This window comes from Sinohyriopsis cumingii, chromosome 5 (genome assembly GCF_028554795.1).
Source record: "Sinohyriopsis cumingii isolate HCF-2022 chromosome 5, ASM2855479v2, whole genome shotgun sequence".
In the NCBI taxonomy this organism is placed as follows: Eukaryota; Metazoa; Mollusca; class Bivalvia; order Unionida; family Unionidae; genus Sinohyriopsis; species Sinohyriopsis cumingii.
The window spans coordinates 138,774,567-138,801,567 of record NC_142965.1 but is presented as its reverse complement, the minus strand read 5'-3'; the positions used below and the strand labels follow the sequence as shown (position 1 = coordinate 138,801,567).

General features: G+C 38.4%; 1 protein-coding gene across 1 annotated transcript in view; it reads right to left on the bottom strand.

Moving 5' to 3' along the window:
* The window catches only part of LOC149800354 (uncharacterized), a 102,168-nt gene that overhangs the window by 49,650 nt on the left and 25,517 nt on the right, over window positions 1-27,001 (bottom strand). Inside the window, exon 5 of the mRNA XM_089958397.1 lies at window positions 7,557-7,823. Coding sequence (XP_089814523.1) covers window positions 7,557-7,823 — 267 coding nt within the window. The remainder of the gene's footprint in view (window positions 1-7,556; window positions 7,824-27,001) is intronic.

Here is a 27,001-nt window from a genome sequence, read left to right as displayed (position 1 = left end):
GTTCCAGACGTTCCTGCATACCTTGAAAGAGTGGAGAAACATTACTGATTAAGAGAAAAGAGAACATTTAGGATAAGGTATAAAAGTACCGTTTCTGGTTATTTGAGTCCCAAGATGGACATATGACATCACGAACTGGTCTAGTTTAAGAGATCACAAAGGAAGGGTTATGCCGCTTGTGTTTGCATGATCAACAGAGGACGTGCTGAAGTTCTAATATGTACGAAATTCGCGCTTCTACACTGTTTCTTCAAGTTTCTGAATTTCTTGTCTGTAGCTCCAGTCCACTTGATTGTGCAGTATTTTACCAAGACACAGAATCAGTGCTGAACTGTGCGAAGGATGGCTTGAAGGAGTTTATGAAGTGTTTGTTCTGACCTGACTGAAATAGTTTCCCTCCTTTAACTTGCCGTGGAAGTCTTCTCTAGTAATCGTGTGACATCATGGTGACTACCCATCTCATCTTTAGTTTCAGAAGGAGGGTGTTGATGCTTGGAACGCCTTTCCATGTGAGTACCTTAGAGTTGTCAACCTTGTCACACCTTCTTATCTTCTTTAGTTTCCACTAATAGTCCAAATAAAAATACATCTTCTTCTTAACATGGTGAATGTACACTGTTCGGTTTCATATGCATATATTTTTACAGTTGATTTGATATCTTCAGTTCTGCTTGTAGAATTATATTATTATTTAGACAGGTTATCGCTGTGATCTGCACCTGACAGTGTACTACCAAGGTAGATGAACGTGTCCACTGTCTGAAGAGTTTAACCAGTCAATGTGATGTTATTTCCATCATAACGCTTCTCTGTTGCAGGCTGATGTATCACCTCTTTCTTTTGGTCTATTGTCATACGGTGGAAAGCAGTTATCTAAACTCCAGTGCCTGTCCGACTCGGATTAAACAATTTCGGAACATATAACAAGAAATAGAATTTCACGAACAGTCACTTCCTATGACTTGCTTTTCACCCGTAATGTTCTCAGACTGAAGAACTTGCCTTCTGTATCTCACGTTGATCGCATGTTTATAGTCATGGAAAACATTTATGGGCACGACAGGAAACATCAATCTGAAAACGGTATGGTGCGATTACGCAGCCTTACATAACTGCATTGAGCATTGGGAATGATTCAAATAACTCGCTGTCATCCACGCCGCAAGCAAGATAACGCCATCACAGAATTACCGGGTTATCTCTGTGAATATTTATATGATCAACCAAAGTTTGTCATGATCTTCTAGAGGCCATCACAACTGAATTTGTCAAATGTTTATGCCAGGTCCACAAACATTTGGTACATGTTGTAGTTCCGATGCTATCGTTTCGTCTGGATGTGAGTAGCTGTAACCATCATGTAGATTTCTGAGCTCTTGTGAGATTAAATGCATTGGATCATCCAGTAGATATCTGGCAAGGATATTCCAGTTAACGAGAAAAAGGAGATGCCCAAATGAATGTTGCATGATTGTCTGTCTCCTGTCCATTTGTAGAATTGCACGAATCCTACTACTAGTGGGATTTAATTCCTTTAGTCCACTTTGACTGGAAAGGTTCTGGCAGTTTCTGAATTACCTGCGAGAATCAGGCTTTGCAGACTTCCTCCGTGTGACATCTGATTCAGGTACTGTGCAATCTGACAGCAGGTCATTTGATTTCACAGCTTCAGTCACAGCTCAAGGATGAACAAGTGACATGTTGATTTACACTTTAGGAAGTCTGTCAGTAGCCTTCTTACCGATAAATGACAGTTGATTGAGGATGTTATTAAAGTATGTAGCCCATATATATATATATATATATATATATATATATATATATATATATATATATATATATATATATATCTGTGTGTTTGTGTGAGAGCATCATGACATTGAGAAATTCAAAAATAAACTAGCGCTCCCTTTATTACAATATACGTTTTGACATCAAATAATGCATACATTGTGTAGCAAAGTCCTTGTTATTACAATAGAGGATGTGACCTGGTATAATTTGAACCCCTATTGTATAAACGTTTTAAAAGGAACATTCAGTCGCCATTCATTCTCCTTTAATTCGACTGCGTTATAATGATTATCGTGAAATGGGTTCAAAACATAAAATTGATAACCCAAGGCATTTCTTTTCAAACATCTGCTGAGTATGGCGCCTATAAAATGTAATACTACAAAACAGTAGTGATACATGCCTATGCTAAATAATGAAGAGTCTTCGAGTGTTTATTGCCGTTTGATACTGTATGATCACCCGTTTTATTCGTCAGGGTGCAGTTCTGACTAAACTGATGTAAACATTACAAATACTGTTCTTGTAATAGGAGGTAACTATCAATGCAGTTTAGTAATTATTATATTACATTTCTGAAACAGATTACTGAACACATGTCAACTATTATTGCTGTAGGTACAATGACTATCGACACCGATTAGCTCTCTCTTTCTCTCTCTCTCTCTCTCTCTCTCTGAAATGAGGGTATTGCAGAAAGGAAGTCTTTCTTTAGTGAAACAGAGATAAATTCTACTGTCACTGATTGTGCAGCACATTAGCTTTCTTTCTCTATCTCCCGCTACCTCCCCCACCCTCACCCCAATCACCATGGAAAAGCGGATATGGGGATGCGTTTGAAACTAATATTTACTATTTTCTCACGCATGTATTACTTATATTCTCTTCATGCAATTTAAAACATGACAATTATCATAAATTTCGCTTTAACCGCTAATCATACAGGTATTAAATAGAAATTATATATAACGTATATCCATAGTTTAATAACACACCGTTGTGTACATCTAATAGGAAGGTCATATTATTTTGACTGCAGAAGGCATATGACATGTAACCTGGTAGTAATTTTCTATAAATGTTCTTAACAAGGGACTCTAAGACTTAAATACAAAATGTCAGAAAATCTCTCTTTTGAACGTGGATTCCAAAGGATAATATTTGTTATTTACTCATATGTAATTATCAGCTCAAAAGCTACATCATTTTAGGAAAGCTGAATGTATTAAAAATTTTGTAAAAAAGATTGTAGCAATACATTGGAACGAATTGATATTTGTCCTTATATAAAGCAAACAAAGGTCAAGTCCCTGGCCATAACCCATGGAGGAACCTAAGTTAGTAACATTGCTCATATTCTCAGTTCCAAAGAAGGACCACTTACATAATGCTACATGGAGAAATTTAATCTGATTGCTACACTGTTTAATTAATACGCAAATAATTAACTATTCAATATTTGAAAATGCTTATCCGACTCATGTCCGTTTTTGGAAACGTAAAAGTTACCAATTACAATATACTTTTTCTAGATCAAAGTATATATGACTTATTATTTGCCGTCATGATTATACTATTCTAAATTCTAAATATAAAATATAAAATTGACAGTGTAATTGCATCTATATGAAAGGTTAAAATGAAAGCATCCTATTCATATAATTTTAAAAATATTATGCTAAAAAAATGACCCCATAACATCATGTAAGATTTTTGTGCTTTAATCTCAGATGTAATATAACCTTAGAGTGAATGCATTTGTATATCGGAGGAGGAATTTGAACGTTTGATTTTTAATTTATAATAAAAGGTTTACATTTGTTGTACGCGTTGGAATACATTTCAAGAGCTGCAACTAAATTGATGTGATAATGATCATCTAATGTCCTCTTTTATTTGATATGAATAGCCTTTGACAGTGACTTTTACATAGGGGAGTTATCTTACTGAATGTTCCTTCAAATAAATATATTATTAAGATATAGGTTCATTACGTATACAAACGCAACCCAGCCTGTAATAAAAATTGACTCTGTTGCGAAATATATTATCATAATTGCCCTCAATGGTAATACATTTAATAATAAATATTTACATGTTTGCCAATTTGTTGTAAATAGGGTTGTTATACAGCAGTGAAAACACATTTATTAGAAGCAACTGGACTTTATTACAAAATGAGATATCACTGTATGCATGTGCGACCTATTTCTTAATGAATATTATCAGTTGCAGCAAAACTACCACGATAGTGGATTCTAATGTTCTCGTTTAGTTTTTATTAATCATTGTTGGTACTGATTTAAATTCATTATTACATTAGGAGTTCAAATCTCTTGAAGTCACAACCCAAATTGAGATAAGGTTGAATTTGTAATAAAATTCGTAGTCGTTGCTTGCTATTGACATTTATTTGATAAAATTTGTTCAAGATAATCAAATTATTTAGGCCATAACACTCTAACACTGCCTTTAATTGGATTGCAATAACGTGTAATCCTGACATTCAATTTGAAAATTTAAACTATTCATTTTGGTGAATGAAACTTATTAATACAATATTGATTACAACTGCATGCAGTAGAGACAACTATTATAACAAAACAGATTTCTGCTGCGATTGAATCATATTGCGATTCATAGTGCTTTAAATAAATGAGATAGAATGGAAATATCATGGCCTTAGAGTTATAATATTTTAATTTTATATCCATTGGTTTTCACCCTAATATTCATACGTATACGTAATTTGCTTGAAATGTCCTTCAGTATAGTAGTTTTTAAACTGCATGATGTAAAGCAAACTTTATAATAAAATGCATTGAAGGCGGATGAACGACTGGCCCATTTTGTCATATCTTATGAGACCACCCTGATGTCCTCACAGTACCATGAGCATAATGCTATAACGCTTTCTTTATTTGGGAAAAGAGAAAACGTGCACATACAGACATTGCCTCGAAACCAGATCTCTGGGTTGCAAGCCCTATATTTTACTAACAAATCTTTCCAGTCCCATATCAAGAGGTTTTACTCAAGACCCTTAACAAAGTCGTGACCTATTTAAACAAACTACTACACTACTCGTAGAGTTCATTACTCTCTTTCATAAAATCGAAATAGATGTTAACCATTGCATTTATATTCATATTTGAATAGACAACATATTCGACAAAATAAAAATGTTATTATAAGAATATTGGAATTGTATTATGTGACAGCCTCTATTATCATAAAGTGGTCTTTACTACAAACTATGTACTTATATCGTCTACAAGTGCAACCCATTTCGCCTTCTATTGTACGTGTTCTAATGAAAATACTATGACATTGATGATATGTACTCTTCCATCGAACTTCTAAAGCTGTTAAATATGGCGTTCATCTTAATAAGACGTATGTTTGAATCTGGTTGTGAAAAAGAACAAAAGATCCCTATAAAGTGAGAGAAAGAAAATCCAGAAAAAAGTTAGATATTTTAGGAGTTGAAATGTTACAAAACCTTAATCTTATTCTAAAAATGTGGTCATCACATTGTATGCATATATGATCTACTGCATGAAAACATTTACGAGTAAGATGTGTTGTGATGTGATGTGATTTTGATTTTTAACGTAGCTTTAAAAATTTTTCAGTCATATAGCTACGATGTCTGTAATGTGGCAGTTTATAGTGATGTCTAGCACTGGGACATCATGCCGCAGACATGTAGCATGATGTCCCACCCAGTCACATTATCCTGACACCGGGCCGACCAGTCCTAGCACTAACATTTTAATGCTGAGCGCCAAGCGAGGCAGCTGTTAGTACCGTTTGTGTAAGTCTTTGGTATGACTCGGCCGGGGATCGAACCCACGACCTCCCGCATCCGAGGAGGACGCTCCAACCACTAGGCCATCGGAGCGGTCCGAGTAAGATATACATTGTGATTAGATATGAAGGATGTATTGTACATTTACACTTCTCAGCTATTATTTCAAAATAGATTGAAATTGCTTGCGTTAGCCACATTTATTAGGGTAACTCTAGATCTGGATATTTTTAATATATTACTTAAATTTATACTTTTATTACGATAGGCATGAAAAATCATAGAGGCGGAGCCCATACACCAATAAAGTGGACTATGTTCCACAATATGTGGTAATTGCAATTATTTGTAACCATTATTGTCCTATTTATTACAAGTTAAAATTTTGTTATCAAATGTATTGCAATAGTGATTTGCATTGTGAACATGGTGTTGAAAATGTACATAGGCATACAGTCTTAAATAAGTGAAATGAATTTCTTTAACAAAGATTTCGTAGATAATGTGAAAAACTTGTATGAGCATTTTGTTGTCAATCGGGTAAATATCGACCGCCCTTGATACTTTTCAAGGCGTTTTGTGAGAACTATTTTAAGACGATGTAAGTTCTTGCCTTGAAAACTTAATTCTCGAAGAATACTGGAACCGTATATCCAAAATTTGTTTTCAAGTGAAGTATATTTACCTCAAGTGAAAGCTGATTAAATATTACACCATTGATTTCACTTGGGAAAATGTATTGATTTCGTTCTGCCGGAAAGATACAGATAAGACTTGTAACCGATTATCTACAAATCCACTCTGGAATGCTTGGATAAACAGAAACAAATACATGTGTCTGTTATCCTTCTACTTTAAATGACGTCTAAGATGGACATCATGTTAGCCACACAGCTAGCTAGAGAAGAAACATATTGCCAAAATAATTTTGAATTACATATCCTGAAGAAAATTACCAAAAAATATTGAAAACTTTGCTGCCATTATTGTCTAATAACTTGGATGAATTTGCTCATAGCAGAATATGGTTACAAAACTAAACTTTACATATTATGTTTTGTTATTGTAATCACAATGGAAATGCAACATTATTTAGAGGATCGTAATTATTGATGAATTTGTTGTACAATATCTGCTGGTAAGCTTTCAGAACTCTTTGGTGTGTAAACAGTTTTGCTGTTAAATGGCATATACCAGTTGCTGTTCTGAAATAAAACATACGTTATATTTAGCTCCGTATTGAGAGAAAAGAGGTTGTGCTCATACACACACACAACCCGTTCCCCTCAAAATAGAAACAAAACGGCAATATAGGTTACATTTATGGGCGTCTTTCTGTGATATACTTGCCCTGGTATTTTGTTTCATTTATATCCCGCGTTGCCAGTAACTTATCGATAAATACCTACTGGAAGAAGGAAAGCAACAACAAAATAAAAGAACGAACAAGATCAACTAATCTTTGTATAAAGTGTAAATTAAATATTTGTATTTTAACATGGCGATAAGTATAACAACAGTATTTTAAGGTCGCTTAAAATCATAAATAGTTTCAGGAAAAAATAACAAATCCTAACCAATCAGTAGCTGAAATGTCTGAAAAGTTAGGTACGAAGGACATTATTAAATACATCACGTTTCGTTGTATAATCTATGTGTACGATCACTATCTTCGTTCAGTTCTACCTTTATAACTCAGAAAGATAAATCTATTACTTTCCTAAGGTGTTGTTTTTATGACTGATAAGAAACAAATGCAACTTATCCTGCCTGAAAATAGCTATAATATACCATGTAGGTTCATTTCATTTTACAATGTCATTCAGACAACAATTAGTGTCTTTTACTGAAAAAGTAAAAGAGCAAAACCATGCCTGTCCAGAAAAACGATGCAAGCAAGGATACTTAACAATTTTTTTTTTCTGCATGATTCGATTCGTTCTTAGCTTACCAAATACGAGCTCTATTGTCTGAGCGTCAACTTCTGCCAATTTACATTGCTCTTTTAGATATTCTACTGATCCAGTTGGTTTTTTATAATTGATTTTCCTCCACTCTAAGAGCATCTCATAACATTGCTTCGTAGTGGTCTTTTCCTCTCGCTGGATTTTCTTTATTTTTGTATTAGGGATACCTAAACATACAGCCAGAATCCACCATTCTGCAATATGTTTTGATAATCCCAGTAGGAACCTATCATCTGGTATTTCCATGTCTTCTGAAAATAATATAACAATAATATGAATGCAGGTGCACGCAAAACTTTCATAAATATTTTGAAGAAGTTATCAAGTACTTTAAAGTTTGTACTGCCAGTGTAAACCTAGTGAACGTGTTGTTTTGGCACGTGGCTGACGATCATGTGAATCACGTGCAAAAGAAACACAGTTCACCAATGATATGAAAGAGTACATGCCATACACTGTTTATTACACTCTATGACTTTTACTTAATATAATTTACCGGATTTCCAAATATTATTTGGATGGAAATATTTTAGTAAATATGTTCCCGTGATTATTTCTCAACTTCATATTAGCACTCATACCGAAAATGAATATTACTTCGTTTCTCAAATCAAGTTTGATAAATTTATGACGTGAAGGAATCAGATCAGGTCCATATTGGTCAAAGTTTTATGTAGGAAATACCACATATGTTTTATCTGAAAGTAAATGTTAGATGATGACATGTTGCCTTCTATATGTATGATATGAGATGAAAACAGTATAATAACATATACATTCTTTACTCTCTAGATGAAAGGTCGCTAACGACATATGATGGTGGTTGTGCCAAGACAGTAATGTTATGTTTTGTCAGGCATGGAATACTTTTGTTTCCTTTCTTTGAGGCAATTCAGTATAACAATGGATGTTGGGTGGAGATTGGGGTTTTTGATTGTATTTTCGTTTTAAATGTCCAGTTCTGAAATAAATATATTTAACGGGCTATTACGAAACAGGTAATCTTATAATGGCGCAATATACGTATATAGTAAAAACATTTTTGATAATTGGCGTGGTTTTTTTATATCTCATTCGAACCGGTTCTAATAAATAAACTCTTGTGTTGTTTTCAATTATTTTCGTCCAATATGTCTATTAAAATGTGTAAAAAATTTGAATAGTTTTCCGTTTTACAACATTACACATAATGACTAAAACTAATTTAAAAGACTACGTTAAACAAATTCGATGAAATGGGATAGAAATATACCTGAGTGATGATGTCTGTTTCGTATTGAAAATAAATCAAACCAGTGTTATTTCGAAAGCTGGTCATCTCAAATATACACAAAGACGAATCTTCCAACCAGCACACAACCGTACCCCCCACCCATACCCACGGACATGCCCACGAGCACACAACTCTACCCAACACCCATACCCACGGACATGCCATCAGCACACAGCCCCATCTTTCACCCATATCCACAGACACTTACATATTGACCACGATGCATATTCTGGTAGATATATAATAGGAATTACTGTCAAAACTACATATCAAATACTAGCTAGAACCGCTTACTTTGAATCAATCATATCCTTTGCTTGTCACATTCACATTCTGTATATTTTCAAGGTTAACATTCATTCCATTTTAAATTCATAGCGATATCAAGGACCATCGATGTAACGCGTTCGATGACATGCTTTAGTATGTTCTTTTTTAGTTTTACGTTATAACATCAATGATATGTCTCGAGGTATTTAAAAACTGAACCAGGAGGAGAATGAATTTAATCAATAGAAGAAAAAAAGCAGAGATGTATGTACAACTTTGCACAGAGGCTCAGAAGGGAGAACTGAGATTGGTTTTGCACTGCAATTATGAAAATTTGATGCTAACATAAACATCATTGGTAAGCCAAATACAGAGACTGAAACTGTAGCAATAAAGTGTATTCGATTACATATAGTTAACACAAAGTTTAATTCATACGAGATAATTGCTGAGATATTTTTACTCATCTTTCGACCACAGAATATTGGTGTCTAGAGTAAATAAAAATGCGAGAATAATCTCAAAGACCTTTGATTGTACGCCCATTATATATCGGTGATGAATTATGTTTTGCTCCTATTCACACATTGCTTCTTGTCATATTACATAGAGTTGATTGATTGTGCAACAACTGTAATAAAATAAAACTGGAAGGCATGATCAGCAGACAAGAATGACCATTCTAAACATGTACAACCTTTTTTCTTGACCCAGTGCCTCCCATAGAACCTGGGGTCTCAGAAAAAATGGCAGACTTTACTGATGATCTGCATCAGACAACGTCAATGCTTACAAAGTTTGACTGCTGTTTCAGCAGTAATGGAAATGTTTTGGGTTTATACGAAACGTGACTGTCTAACAAACAGACGTAAGTACGGTCTGACAGTAGCACTGATGAAACTTAATAGCGGTATAACAATTTACTTTTCTTTAAATATGCATTGATGTTTGTGCTGGTCACTGTTGATTGTAAAATCCAATTGTAGGTCTAAAACCCAGAAATTGAGTGGCGTAAAGATGACCAATTTGTAGGTATAAATTATGTCGTCGGTATCAACGTTATAGTACGTTCATTTTTCGGTCACATTCGAAAACAAGAAGATATCCTGATAAATGCATAATCAGACCAGTGTTTAAAAATAGACATGTGGTTAGCAATGCCTTTTAGGTAAAGGGGACAGCCGAATATATATTTTACCTCAAAGTTATATACAATCCCCGATATTGTTATACTACCATTACAAATTCACATTAGTTTGAACATAGTCGCCAAGCAGAAAACTGATGGAATTAGGGCTAAGAGTATACCCATAGAACAATGGGAGTTGAGCACAGCATGTATTTATTGCGACATATACTAACACGACTTCATCGTTCGGATCTCTAAAGTGTTCGCAGTTATTGAACTCTTTGATGCTAAATGTATCATGAGGGTGAATTACCACATGTTGCCAGCGACTAATGGAACATATTAGGGAAACAAGAAGGAAATATCGTATTGACTGGGAAAGTCAATATTATAATTATCATTATCATCACATCGCCACTAAACTAAGATACGCAAATTAACATCAACAACAACTACTACAATACCAACAGCATCATAATTATTGTATTTATTATCAATAACTATACCATAGAGGTATGGTTTGTAAGAGACTTCAGAAACAAAGTTATTTCATTTAAACACGTTCGTTTAGTTCTACCTATCATTGGTAACAGTCTGCAATGCATTACGGGGGCAAATGGCGCCACTTTATACTGAAACAATTTAGTTCACCGCCTCAATTCAATAAAATAAATCTCGCAAACTATTCCATAATGCCAATCATACACATGATACCTTTCACAAACTTAGCCACAATGACATGTAATGATGGCACTTACTGGCACTGAAATTCTTGTTAAGTATATAGCTATAGTTTATCTAAGTTTGTGTCTAAGTCAGTGAGAGCCTTTGCGTCGCATACGATGATTACTTGTCTGTGCGTATGAGCCATGTCAACGATTTTGCGATGCCAAACCTGCTAGCAATCAGGACTATATTATTGTGACATTACTATATACTGAGATTCCTTTTCCGTGATTGTTCATTGGATCTATTTATGAAGATGGTTTTGGTTTGACGCCATCTTTTTCAGCGCAAGACAAGCTGTATGTAGCGGCCAGTATAACTGGTGGAATTAGAACCCTAAAAATCCACAGAAACAACCACTCACCCAAAGGAAGTTAATGGCAAGCTTTTTCACATAATCGCATTGGCCGAGCCCGAAACTATCCAACGCTGACACAGGTGAGGTGGCAGTGATTTGTTGAGGCAATCGGTATAAACCACTCTGCCAGCCGAGGCCCCTTCGCTATATTATGTATAAAAATTATACTGATAATATTTGTGTAGCTATTTTATCTGTTTATGACTATATTGACTATGGCAGAGATTGTGTGATTATATATTAAGCAATTTCCTTTATGTATCATGTAAATGGCGAAAGATTCACAGATTGATTCATATAGTATTTAGACAAAAAAAAGTATACACAATTCAAGCATCATGCCACCAGAGCAACTGAGTATTTCTAACGTTTCAGAAAAAAATTAAATCTCTGTTTGGTTTAAATGCATCACAAAAGATTGTCAAAGAGCATCTAAGGTTGCTCCATGATGTTTCCAAAACGTATCTTTAACGCCTTCAATAATCAGCAAACTTAGGAATTATCTTAGAAAAGCAGCAACATAGACTTTGCTAATTGTGTGATATTCAATGTGAAAAGTCATTAAATGAGATGGTTCCTGGCTTTTAGCACGCCATCTATATTGAAGTGAAGGAACACTTTAATGATAATAATAGCGATGATGTAATTAGCAAATATAATAGTTGGAATGATGTTCATGAAAGAAAACATTAATTAGAAAATGCTTCCAGTATATTATGTGAAAACCCTAATGAGATTATAATGGAAAAGAATATTAATGAAAGATACGGGCCTAAGAAATGGTAGCCTTTCTGTAAAGTAATATATTGATGTAAAGATACAAGATAAATAAAATCAATTTCTGCACTGTAATATGGTTGAAAGTCTTGTATGAGAACGCACAACGAATGGTGAGTTTCGAGTTCGTTAGATGCATTATTTCAACGGTAAATGTGCAGTACATTCACTAAATATCCGCCTGAATAAAGGTTTATTTGCATACGAAGATCGTTTGTTTATAACAAATTTTGGAAGATTTCAATATCTTGCTTTCCAGACACTAAGTTGCTGTGTAATATTATCATCTTTGGTACAGCATCATTTATGATTTATAAATTGTATAACGTTTACTAACGTTTAATAAAGGACAATGGGGCGACACGTCGACTGAGGATAACAAACATCATACACTGAGAGGGTATATTAAAGAATAAACAAAAAGAATAAATGAAACTCAACGGCAGAACATTTGATAAGTATAATGCACATATCATTTGTTTGGTTTAAGTGTTGGTACTGGATCCCGACCATGTCTTAAATAGTGTGTCTGGGTAAAATCGCGTAATCAGCTTTGCCGATCATGTTAGCAAATATTATCGAGCGCAATGTCAAATATTGGCTGAACCTATGATTGTAGAAACTAGCAATGAAGGAATTGTAGAAACAACGTCGATCAAAAAGATACGGAAATTAATATCATAAAAACGGTAGGATTCAAGAGATTCAAGTTCCTGATCATGGTAAAGTAACAGTGCATAAAAAAAGTTTTAAAACGTTGCTGATATTTGCAACTGCAAAATGATGCATACATATGTACCAGAATGCCTACCGTTTATTAATTCAGTCAACTTGAAAGATAGCTTGGGATACAAATACAAAGCCGTGTGTGAAAATCTGATATACTTGAGTTATTAAGATCCATACATGAACTAAAGCAGTTTTGCAAAAACCTTCTCTGGATGAACCATCGCCAGTTGTAATAACAAAATTAACAGTACAACTGAAATAGTTCCCCTCTGAACGTAATATACAAATACCAAGAAAAGCTGACATAAGTTATCGGGTTCTACAGTAGTACAGTAAATGATTGTGAGATAAACTGTCGCAGCAGCAACAAAAATAAATATCGGAATTCATGCACAGGTCAAGCGAGCAGATATTGCAGGCATATTTGATGTGGTGAAAAACCTGCGCGGTATTGCGGACATCATAGCCACTGAGGCAATCGGGTCTGTTCTTCAACACGCACAAGTGTTTGAGTTTTAGTTCGGAAATTGTCATAGTGATTTTGATAGTTATCATGCGATTATTCCGAAACGTGAACATTAAGCAAAGACGTTAGAAAAACATTTATCAAAGAATTATGTCAGTGTTCAAACGATTTGGTGCATCAGAAGTAAAAGCAGATATTGTTCTTAGTCCACATTTGACTATGGCTTTTAGTCGAAAGTCATCAGGCAAAATTGGGTTCAAAATCACAACCCCGTGGATGCATGTAAACTCTAAATACGCCAAAGCAATCAATGATGAAATCGACAAAGACGTTGGAAAGAAGTTGGAAAAATATACCAGCGCACATTCAAGACTGGCACTTGATAGAGGTGTTGTAGTTGAAGAAAGAAACTTTCCCGGTTGCATAAATTGGGCATCTAACCTGTTAAATCTTCCTCATTTCACCTTGAATATCAATGAGCATTGAAAAGATTACATCAAACCATGAAGAACATGATTCTTATATATTACATTGATACAAGAAAGAGTTGGGATAAGGTTGCTCATTTGATCTTGGATGCTGCTATGCAATCAGTCAATAATCATTATTTTGTAAGCGTTGACGTCTGATGAGACAATGCAATCAGCGATGCCGTTGGAATCCATGAGTTGAATTGTTCAGGATAACCAAAACACTTGAGAGAGTTTTTACCTCCGGTAGAGATCACATTTTCGATCATGAAATACGTCCTGTCTATTTGTAATTCTTTTTGTAATTCCTGCTTGTATTAAAAACCCTAGAAAGGTTCTCCTGTGAAATCTTTGAGTGTGATGGTTACCGGACTGGTTTTTTGAACGGAATATACGGTCAAGTTAGGGGTGTATCCCTTTTCGAATGTAGACTTTTGTCTGCTAATTTTGACGCAGTCACCTACTTTCAATTTGGGTCAAACAAATAAGGCGTCTATGACCTGTCATTTTGTTCTAATCGAATATGCTTCCGGGGGTTTCATTTTAATTCTGCAGTGCCAAATGTGATTGTATTTGTCAATAATTTGTGGCAAAAATCTAAGTATTGCTTGGTCTTATCGCTCGTAAATCTCTTCCACGTGCGATGTTTGATGTTTGGCTTTCGTGCACCTATAATGTTATCAAAAATTTTCCTTCTTCGTTTTGAGAGGAACTAGTCATGCGTATTTTGGTGAAGACGTCGATGAGCGTCATGAGATATTTGAAACAACCGTTGTGTGCGCCGTAATCTCTCATGTCATTAAGATCTGCTGACCATACATCTCTTCAGCGACCCCGAAGACGCTGCGTCGTGGAGAATGTTTGCATGAAAGTTCATGCAGAACTTCTGCGAGCGTCGAAAGATCTACTACCACAGGTGACATTTTCATTTTATCTGGAATCCTGATGCCCAGCTTATGGTTGGTGCTAATGATGCTACGCACAAGAGCTCGGTCCACACATTCTCTTAAATGTATTGGCTTGAGTGTTTTTAAGTCCCTCGGCATAGCTAGATCGCATCCCGCTTTGTCGTCAGGATGATCTCTGTAACAAATATCGTGTTGAATCGCGATGGTATCGACGCGGTTGTTGGGCTCTTGGCCGGGCAACGGCTGGTCGTATTCATCAAGTTGCTGTTCTAAGGGATACCACGATACGATATATTTATGTCCTGGCAACGTCCATCCGCCACGAGATCTTCCGATCAATGAAAGGCCATCCACGATGCCACCAAGCATTTGTCTCTCTCCGGAGCATTTGCAGTCTCTCACACACACATTTCCTTTTACGCGAAGTACTTCACGGCTTGTATATGTGTCTCAGTGCCTACAGTGGTACATTATTTGATAGCCATAGCCATGACACTCAGTCCCACACAACTCTGTTGTGGCGGCATAGTTGCACATAGCCTACATTTCAGTGGTCTCTGCTGGTGACAGCAATGCGTCGGCCTCACTTTACCGGTGACGAGGTGTGATTTATTTCAACCACACACGGCACACCTCGAATTGATCACGAGGCGACAATTCTTACTGACCACCTCGACGGGGTTGATGCTCTTTGTTCTGGTTTTGCACTTAAGGCACCACGAGTTCACCTTGGCGTGTTATGTTATAGTGTACATTATGTTAGCGACAAAATTACTCTAAGAGGTGATTTGTCTTTGTACCTCCGTTGAATATAATCGATGCATTACCATCCACACCTGTTATTGTTGAAATTTTGAAGCTGTAACAAGTTGTATGAGGATCCTGTATGAGGTTGTTGAATATATCGTACGACTTCATCGGAAGGAGGTAATCCAAACGAATCGAAATACTCTAAGTCGGCGTAACGTGGACCGTTGACCACGGCGACCTAGTGAGTGCCGTGTCCATCGTAATAATCTTGCAGATTAATCGCGTAACTCTCATCGGGTGTGATGTGCTAAGGAAGCTGTTCCTTAGAAAAGACACCTCTGAAATTTGTAACGCTGATTACTAATTCTTGCTCGATGTCAATTTCAGATAGCAGAGGGAACGTTGCCTTAGGAATCATAGACCCCCCCGTTAAAACCTTTTTTCCTTGTGCCTTTGCTGGAAATACCTTTACCGCGAGTGGTTCCATGAAATTGGAGCCCTTTTTCGATACGGAGAAATTCTGGAAGTAACGTTCCAGCGATTCCTGCTAACAGTGTTGCAGGAAATCATCTTTGTTTGGACAGCTGTGACACCGACAAGTTAAAAAGAATTCGTTTTCGTCCAGCTGCATGTTTAGCTATTAATGTAGCCTGGCGATGGGTCAGAATGAACCTGTCAGGTCATGTGAGCGCAGACATCTTAATCCTGCTGGATACTGGCTTTTTATGCGTGGCTGCCTAAGCGGTAATTTTCTTCCGCTGGGTACAATCTACTGGAATGGACGACACGGTGTTATATTAAAAGCTATTACTGTGTCTTTTGCCGCGGAAATGTCTTCTACCGCCAACATAATTTCCCATCACCGTTGATATTTGGCTCCGGTGATAGCTTCAGCCGCTGCAGCGAGTCCCATCGGAGCAGGAACCAATCTAAATATATTTGGCGCCATCGTCGTCGCAAATGCAATTATAGCGTTGTCAACAGAACCACCACTTGAGGTTTCAGAACCGCGTTGTCTCTTTCTGGTACGACGACATTTTACTTTTTTAAGGCATTGTCTATACAATGATGTTCCTTTATCGACTGAGCACGTCTAGGGTCATTAATAGGTCTGACGTCATCAGCGCCTAGCATATGTAATCGCCACCCGGATTGGCAATAGTTGACTTGACTAACGACCATATGTTGTTATGCAGCGTGACTTGAGATCATGATGCATAGTTTGCGCAGCCGCCCACAAGGCCTTATTTCCGGTGGACCTCCAGAAAGGCTTCAAGGTGAAAAATGGTACACATCTTCATCACGCGTCTCGATTTTTTATGCGTGCTCGCGTTGAAATTGGTGATGTTTGTATCATGGTATTTGGACGTACTTGTACTCGGGCGTCGAGTTGTCGACGAGGGTGTAATCGTTCGGTCTAAGGTAATCGGGAGTAAACCTCGAATACATGACGTCGCTATATTTTAATAGTGTCATAAAAAAAATTGTACGATTATTACAATACTTTGTATTTTTGTTTCTAAACATCTTGAGAATGCTTTTAAAAATGTCTCAACATAATCGTTTAATCCATAGCCAGATATGATGGCACCAAGAAATGGAGTCTCTTGTACACCGACCTTTCTCTCCAGATCCTGTACAATTACTTCTGATCTAGCACCGATTACTGCGCTTTTTAATAGTCTCTTGGGCCTGCTTGGAAAGATCTGACAACTGAGTTTTCTGCACAGTCGCTATCGGCAACGGTGATGGAGTGGTCGATTGCGGTATGATTTTGCTGACTAATGTTTTGCCCACAGCCGTTCCAGCGACAGAGGCTGCTCTGGTGGCTCCCGCTCGAGCCGTGTAGAGGGGAATCGTAGCTGCTTTCACAGCAAAGCCTAGAAGAGCTGCTCTCACCGAGGGAAACAGCGTGAAACAGCGTGAATAAAAATCCACCTACGATACTACGTCGTGTGTACAGATGATCATAGCTGCTTATTTTATCTGTGAACATATTTTTCAATCGATTATGATGATTTTATAGATAATGGTTGATTCATTCGTTATTTTTCCAGACTGATCGGTAAGCTACATGGCCATTTCGGAGATCGCGTACGTGTTGAGGATTAGATCGTAAATGAAGGGATTAGGATGAATTTGCATGACCGAGAATGGGAGAGTGTTTATCGACTTGGAATAAGTGACGTTATAGACTGAATCTACCGACGATAACGATTCCTGACCGATCGAGCAGTTGACGATGTGGCTGTTCACGCTGGTGATATTGACGGAAAGGGCTCCTTCGTGAACGTCATTTCCTTCTAAGACAGTACCTGAGCTTAAACAGAGGATGGATCCGATCGAATTAGAAATGTCAAATCCTACACGATAACCTCCCGATAACGTGATTCTGGTACTCAGCGTGGAGTAATTGGGATCTATTTTGATGTCCGCTGAGGTGTGTCCGTTTCAGTGACATTGTACCCACCAGGCGACATCGTGATCATTTGTCACGGAGCTGAGGCTCACACGAAAATGGATTGTTGTTCACGGTGACCTTAAAGAAGCTGTTCCATATTGCGACGGAGATAAGAGCGATGCGACGATGTTTGGTCTAATTGCAGTAATGGTTGATATCGCACCGTGGAAGTGACCGAACGTTAGTCCAACAACAACGTGGTAACGTCTAGAGCCATGTCTATGTAACATGATTACTGCTATATTAAATCCTCGTACAGAATCTTCTACTGAATGGCACCTGTCTATTATGAAGAAGTTCACTGAGGATTTGTACCATCTCGTTATCGATTTTCACTCAGACATTATCCGATTGTTTAGAAGTGACAATCAGTTTTAACCGCGAGACGACCACAGCTGGATTGTGATCGTAGCGGATGATTTGTCCCGTCTCTGTTTTACTCTTTCTCTTTTTGTTTTTCTGCCTGCACATAAGGATGGCTGATTCTCTCAGTTTCTTTCGCAAGTGACTTCGTTATACATTTCTGACTTCTTTAAGTGAAGCTTGACAAGTCTCTCAAGTAGTGTCTCATTTCTCGTGATGCGCTTGTTCTTTGAGCCGAGCAGACTCTAATCCTGTCGGTATTTTAGGCTGCTTTACCACATGCAGCGTAAACGTTGAATCCGCTATGGGAAACATGGGTTTGGCTCCAGAGCGATAGACTTTTTCCTGACTTTGATTTCCTCTCCCACCACCTTATTGTACTCTTTTGACTCCTCAATCAGCTGGGTAAGGTATACTTGTTCGTTTTTGTCCTTGTTTTGCATAATCCAAGGGTCCATATACTCGGTTGACGTCACTTATCAGCCCACGTGCAGCTCTTGCTTTATGGTGGTTATCCCCGGCACATGGGCATAACACCATATGTTCTTTCATTTCCGGAAGTGTGTCTCGTACAAAGCTCTACAGTCATTTTTTACTTAAAGTAGAAGGGCGTTGATAACATACCATAAATACCATATCACTCATAGCTTGGTTGGACTTAGCAAGCTAACGTTTTTCTAGTTTCCCTCTGAATGTTTATTTTTTGCAGCTGAATCCTCTCTTCGTGTTTTTTGAGTGATTTGAGACTGGCTTCTACTTTTTTCCTTTCCTTTTTCTATATTCTGGAATGATGCCGCTTTTCATTTTTTTTTTTGCGTCTCATGTTTTCAGTTCAGCCGTACTAGCTTCTCAGATGACCTTCCGCTCATTTCATCATCCAGGCGATTTCGCTTTCCGGAGATTGTTGCATTGACACCCTATGGAATCGCTTCTGATTCAGTTGAGTTTATTTGAATGTGTCCGGCAAATGATCTTGCTAGGCATCGTGGGTTGTTTTGGCCTCGTCGATCTTCGTCAGGAGTGGTTTGAACGATTTTCCAGTCACATCACGTTGAAACATCTGCTTCCCTACTTCGTCCTCTGGGAGGCACTTACGTAATTCCGCTCGCTGCTCAGTAATCCTTTCGAGGACGTCCTTGACAACGACTGGTGATCTTTTCGAACGACATGGTTCGCTACTCAGGAAGGTAAAATTCGTCAAAGACTTTTCGGTAGTGTTCCGGGATCGCTTCCTCATTGCGATGAAACTTCATAAGATCCTGGATAGAATTGGACATCTTCGCAACATTGCGGTCTATTAATTGTTTAGCGATGATGCCACTGCAATGGTCTCTCACGATCGCGTCGATCTCGGGTTGTCGAGTACTTAAAACAGCACAAAGCACCCCGTGTTCCGTTGAATGCATTTAGGTACGTCGTAGTACGACTGAGTGAAATAAAGGCTGGTGCGGCGCTTGTGTCTCGACAATGAAAAATAATCGCAGATGCTGTTCATGTTCCCTCATTCGATTTTGATATCGTCGAACACGATCAATTTATGCGTGTCAAAATCCATTTCTTCGAAGGGTTGTTTCTGATGCGGATCTACGATGGTAAAAACGTCTTCTGGCGTGTTTCCTGATATCATGTCGTCAAACTCATGCAGCGTCCACATTTTCCCTGGTGAGGGTTAAACGTGAAAGTGATCACTCGGTTGTGGTTTAGCACGTTGTCGTTTTCTCTTTCGTGTCGATATTAATGATGTTCATTGTTTAATTGTTTCCGTGAATCATTAACGTAAGTCGATCTTATCTCAAACAATCTCTTACACTTCCTTTGGTACGCTTATCAGGTAAAGTAGCAGCTCTTCTTCGAGTCGGGACGAGCTTGAAATAACGTCGACCGCGCCGGGAATTCCATGCAGGGTAATTTCGACATGAACGGTCACGGCATCACCAATCTCGACGATGTAAGGTACCCATTCCGGGATGCCAACGCGCATGATGGTCACACGTCAATAGACTAAATTGTCGTTGACCGGAGGAGAACTGACCGGAAATATTTAAATGGGAGGAAACATTCTGTATGTTTACCAGCCCCAACAGGTTTCTATCTTCTCAGTCGGTCTTGTAAGCAGATTTTGATATGGCACTAGCAAACAAATATAATAAAACGTATGGTGTGATCTCTGGAAATTTATCCGTGACTGGTCAAGTAACTAGTGATTATTCCATGTCGTCACCTCACTCTGGAACAACGTCGCAGAATCCTAGACAATCGGAGTGATCATCGGGCTTAACACGTGATCAACTACGTTTTTTTATTTTGAAACTAAGGGCTGTACTATGTGGATCGATAGGGAAAATGCAGGAACTTATACGATAATCATGATTCAAACGGTGGAAGGACTTCGAGTGAACAATTCAATTTATCAGTGGCTGGTAGACATTAACAACTCCAAAATTAGCCAACACAGAATGATTGAAGGACAAAAATTATACGGACTTCCCACTACATGGCCCATCACCGATAACACCAAACCGATCTCGTATTCTCAATTAAATTCGTTAAAGTTATTGACCACGAGAGGAACACTCACGGGAACTATCACCGCTGTTGCCAGAGCCTATTTGGTAGTGACGGATTATCCAAACACACCCAATCAAAAGATAACCACGAAAATGTACATAGGCTCGTGCCGCGTCTGAAACAGTTCAGGATATATTCCAAGACTCACATGAAATAGTGGAAACCGATGTGGAGTTTTTATAGCAGCCTCATCAGAATTATCAAGCTCTTACCAGGCTTATTATATTTTGTCAATCACGCGTGGGTCATAGCTGGAATTACATCAGGTAAATTTACCTGCTAAAGTATCCATCTGGAAATTTCAAGTGCGTAGGCGCAGCTCTGGAGCACAAAACATCCTCACTTCGAGACTCGATGGAATAAAACATGAAAGCATCAGCAGTGATCGGAGTCACCACACTGGAATTTTGCATTGCCGCGTCGAGTACGACCATGAATTAATCAATGTTGAAGTTTACTGCACTAACGGCAGAACTTTCTAATCCTGGGTAAAGTTTTTTTCAAATCTTCACACTGGATGAGCTGATCTAAGCCGCTTATTTTAGCATTATATAGATTTTTCTATGACAGAAATTGTCCGAGTAGATATTGAACTTTACCAGCCATTGTTTGACGATACTTACAGTCAGGATGCGTGGTATGCTGAAAATGACAAACACGTTCTCCAGCAGACCACCTGCATTATACAGATATGGATCAAGTGAGAGACTCAAGTAACATAGTGGAAAATAAACATGAACAGTGGAAACACAATGCGATAAAACTGGCTCATATTTCAATTGGATATATGCGATATATAACGGCAGCTCAAGACTCAATTGACAAGTATCTTTCTGTACTGAAATTATGCAACGACAGAGAATCGACTCGGCTGGTCAAAACCATCGAGGGCATCGTTCACAACATCATGATGGATCTGTATCCGAGCCTCGTGGAAGTGATCGTGAAAACCGAATACATTAAACGTCAACGGTTAGGTCGAAAGGAAGACTATGACAAAAAGTTTACGAGTGCATGGACAGTTCGTACCACGAAAACGTTTTCGACGAACGTACATTTTCAGCAGGTCGGCTTGGAGTGCAATGACGTTGGGCGTGATGGCGGTCGATGATCGGTCTAGAAATGCTCCTGACAACGCAGCGTCTGTTCCCGAACCACTTCTGTTTGAAAACAACAAGGCAATGGAAGTAGTTTTTAACGTGATCATGTATTACGTGCATGGAAAAAATAAATCCAAATATCGCTGCAGAATCATACACATATCTGAAAAATTTCACACCGGTTAAAATTGAACAAAAAGTGGGTAGAGATTTTAAGAAAGGAAATGTTCTTCCACAAGGAAACTTTTTGCATGCTCCAAAAGCATCTCAGTACCTTCAGGATAAAATAAATCATCGAGATAAATATCGAAGAAAGTATTGGATTAGTGGGGTTCCAGATACAGAGCTCTTATGTTTCCAACGATGAAAGACATTGATAAAGTAAATCTCAACGTGGAAAAAATCGCCCTGTCGTATTATTACATTTATAAATATCATCACAAAATACCTTATTCCGAAGAAGATTTTTGACTGTTACATGTGGAAGAATCGCAATGATATCTGGACCATCTTGAACTGTCAGCGAATCCTGTCATACTACTAGAGCTTGTAACATTAAGTCATATGTCTAAAATCACAAAATGGGTAAATAGATATCCACTTTGGGTTGTGGGAGAGACAGTGAATGACAGTAAGGTCAACGAAGATAAAAGTAACGTGCATGTGACGTTTTTAATCAAGTATATATCACAGCGTGAACTGCTACTGCAGAGATTAGTAGATGCAGAATGAAGCCCATCACCGACTTCAACCAAGAATGTGTCGGCGATACAGCGTCGCGAGCTAGAATCGTATTATCGCTATTACCATTGAAGAGTCTACGTGTACAAGCACGCGTCGACGATACAAACGCATACTGAGGTTCATCTGGGTGAAGCAGCTTGCCGTGACTGCCACCGGGGTGTGGTCGCCACGAGCGCGATGGCCGATCAAGATGATGATGATTTCGTCTGGAGCCAGATTGGCCTTCCAAACAATGATGAAAAGCATCGAGTTACGACTGGAGGCCAAATAAATAGCTCCAAGCAGACTATGCTATCGTATCAGAATTTTCCCAATAAGATCCGATCGTATTTCCGTGGGGCTGTTTTTAACAAGGCGTTGTTGGTTCGCTTGATGAGAAGCATCGATGGCCTCATCGGAGACATATTTGGAAACCAGTGCGGGCCAACGTCACTGAGTCGATTTGAAAAAGTCTACCATTAAAGGTATGTCAAGGATTATGTACAGAAACTGTTTAGATACAGCAGCTATACTGCCGAGGATGACGAGGTTTTCGTCACCGACGTGACCTTGCACAATCCAGAACCGCTACATGAAGCAATCGCGACATTAATTCGAAATAAACGTGCATGTGACGCTCGAACTGAAGCTGACGAAAACACAGGTAGGATTATGTAAGCAAGTGTTACGCGACAGCAACGTAAGGAGTTATCCTGAAATAGCATCGTCAAGATCTTTTACTATGAGAATCTGATCAGGCAATATTGCATGAGTAGAAAAATCTCTTAAAATTATCTTAGTCCTAAATATAGGAAACTTTGTTTCCGAAGACTCTGTATTCCGAAGGCTTCCTATGAAACATGGCTGAACTCAACCATGAGGCAAACCATAGCGTGGTCAATGCATTGGATCATACCTGATATCTCACTTATGTCGTCGTAGAAAATCGAAAAGATCTCGAGGATGCCATCCTAAATGCATTCCATCTCCACGAAGACATCCGCGTGGCCTTCGCAATCACCAAAGTGGTCGGATAGAAAACGAGCTCGTACTGCTTACGGCAGCACAGCAAAGAGAACTCTACGACAATGGCATGCTCAACATCGTCTACGATGAAGATCTCATGTTCAAGCGCTCTATCTCTTGCATGCCTCGAGAGGAGCTTCGCTGGTTGTTGTACAGATCCACCGACGTATAGACTGTTTAAAAAACATCTTTTCTTTAGTTAACCTCAATAAAACGATAAAATATACAAGTTTATGTTTTACAAAAAAGAAATTCGCTATCCGTCAGGTCTTATCTCTAAATTGTCTAATCGATTATCGGATATTGACGTCGTTGAGATGAACCACGTGTATCCGATGAAAATATTTCCTTTGTGACCTTCAAACACAAAATGTTGACAGTACATAGTGGCCCTAATCCAGCTCAAGTACAAATGAACTATGGAGTATATGGTGGATCTAAATCTTACCATGTGCCTTATTCTAATGCGCACGTTACGTATGTCTCCATTCGTGATAGCTTCTTAACGATTAAACACGGGATGAACTCTCCACGTCATTTCTCCGCACAGCTGCGTCATGCTTAATCTTTGCCAAAAACTCGACAAACACGGCTGAATTTGTTTGGATTCGGCTTTTTATAGTAATCTTCAATCGCTCTGATATTTTGATCTTAGCAGTGCTGTCACACCTGGAGTTGGCCTCGAACACCTTCCTGGCAGCCCAGGCAGGGTTTAAGTCTCTGACTTTCCTTGCTGCGCGCAATACTCCCTCGAACATGCCTCGTTGCACTTTCCGTGCTACTCTGATGCAACCGCGCGCAAACACAGAGCAGAGGCATTTTATAACAAGCAATTAAATAAACAGGAAACAGTCCACTGGCTATATATATATATATATATATATATATATATATATATATATATATATATATATATATATATATATATATATATATATATATATATATATATATATATATATATATATAACATTTGTTTTTGACCATAAAAAATAGCAAGGAATTAAAATATCAGTAGACGGGAGCAAACCCCAGTAGACGGGACCATGTACATACAAACCTATCAGCTCAAGGATAGATAAAGCCTTGTCATTACAAATGAAGCATGCAATTCTGCAACGTGCCCTATCCAAGATCGAATGCAGATCTGCATGAGTTGATCGAACGAGTCAGAGAACTAAAGGAAAAGCCAAGAGGACATACACGTCGTAAGCTCGAGAACGAGTACAAAGCGCTGGAGGGACAAGACATCATTACCACACAGCATTACATGAAGCAGCTGTGAGACAAGTATAAAGCGCTTATGGTAAAAACCGTTAAACATTATAAACTCCTTAGACCTGAATGAAATCATGAGTAGGTCGTGGAGAGCCGACTTCGAGAAGAAAAAAAATAATCAAAATTAATCCACAAGCTATTCAATGACAAAACGATAAAATACTGCGGGTGCAAGCAAAGGTGTCCACTGCACTGTCCCATCCGAACAAACCGAAAAATCGTAAGGAGGAGCTAAAAAAGGATTTATTTACGATCATCCTCATGTGCTTGAGCGAGAACTCGACAAAGAACGTCTGCAGCTAATTCAGAGACCTACCGTAGATACAGAAATGAGGACATACATGGCAATCAAACTAAGAGTAGCTGCAACATTCATTTTGTGAAGGAACAAAAGAGCATGACATTGGATCAGAGTCAAATCGCTGTTCGTGTTTCGCTTCGACGATTTCAGTCACATCGTCGATGTTGAATCGTCGTTTATCCAACATCGCATCGAAGATCATCAAGAGTCAGGATCGGCATGGGTCTTTGCCAATGTAAATTCTATGTCGTTTGAAACTTCCAAATGTACACCGCTGAGTGGAAGTACGTTCCGCTTCCAAAACAAATTATCGCGACAAATGCGTGCATCAACGTCAGAAAGAACGCCGACTACTGTTTCGTGTCTTCCATCCTCTCCGCGTTACATTCTTATGAAGACCATGCCGATCACATCTTCCAACTACAAACAGCCATTAATACCAGCGGTATCAGCTTCTGGCATCGGTCAACGTGTTTGGACTCTATGAAAATAAAGAGGACGATAAACAGTTCGTGGTATATCCCATGCTGATCTCCAAAACAGTCTCACAACTCAGCATCATTTTACTTTATTACTAAAACTGTTTCGTGTGCATCACAGACTTCAGTCAGTTATGCAACTCTCAGTACACGCACCATACAAGTCATGGATAGCTCTGCTATCTTTGCTTGCAACGCTTTCCTAAGCAACAACGACTACATGATCACATCAAATCAGGATACTGTCATGAACTACAAACCATCCAGATGCCACGCGAGGGAACAATACAGTTCGAACTCACCTACGAAAATATGCTCTACGTTTCACATCGTCTTTCACTCGGAACCCATCGTTGAAAACGTACAGGGACCCTCTCATAATATAGACAATTCTTTCACTCAAAGGGAACACAAGCACGTCCCCTACGCGATTAGCTATAAAACATGCTGTTCAGCCAATACACATTTGTCTTCGCAGTTTCGACAATATCGCTGAGAGGAATCCGTCGCATGGTTCTATGAAAAACTCGTCGCTAACTGGAAAGGCGTCCACGGCATCCGAAAACATCGAGGCAAGATGATTCCACTCACGCAACAACAACTGTGACATCATAAAGCAGCAAAGAAATGCCACTTACCCGAAGAGTACATTGAGCCGCTTTCCACCAGGATGAGGTAGCAAGTGTGCTACTGGTACTGTGCATAAAATCAGAGCGAGAGACAGCATTGCCATTGTCACTTGGAAAATTAGAACTCTGGCGCAAATTGGAAGACTCCAAGAGTTGACACATGAGCAGGAACACTACACATAGCACATTCTGGGACTCTGTGAAGCTAGATGGAAAGCCCTAGGAGAACACCAAACTGAAGATGGGTATATATTATACTATAGTGGAGAGTGTGACAGGGCCATAAATGGCGTCCTTGTGAACAAAACCATCAAGGGATCTGTGCCTGAATGCTGCCCCATATCTAGCAGAATCATTTCCATTTGTCTGAAAGCATCTCCCTTTAGCATCACAATTATCCAAGTATATTCTCCAACTACCGATCATGATGATGAAGAATTAGAGGAGTTTAACAACAAACTACAGGGTATTCTAAACATGGTCAGTACAAAAGACATCCTCGTCATCCAAGGAGTCTGGAATGCCAAAGTTGGCAAAGATGCTCTAAAAGACTGGAAAGATCATTGGGGAACTTCTTGCAATGAGCTTACCAATGAAAGAGGGAGACGGCTGCTCGAGTTCGCAAGCTACAACAACTTGGTACTA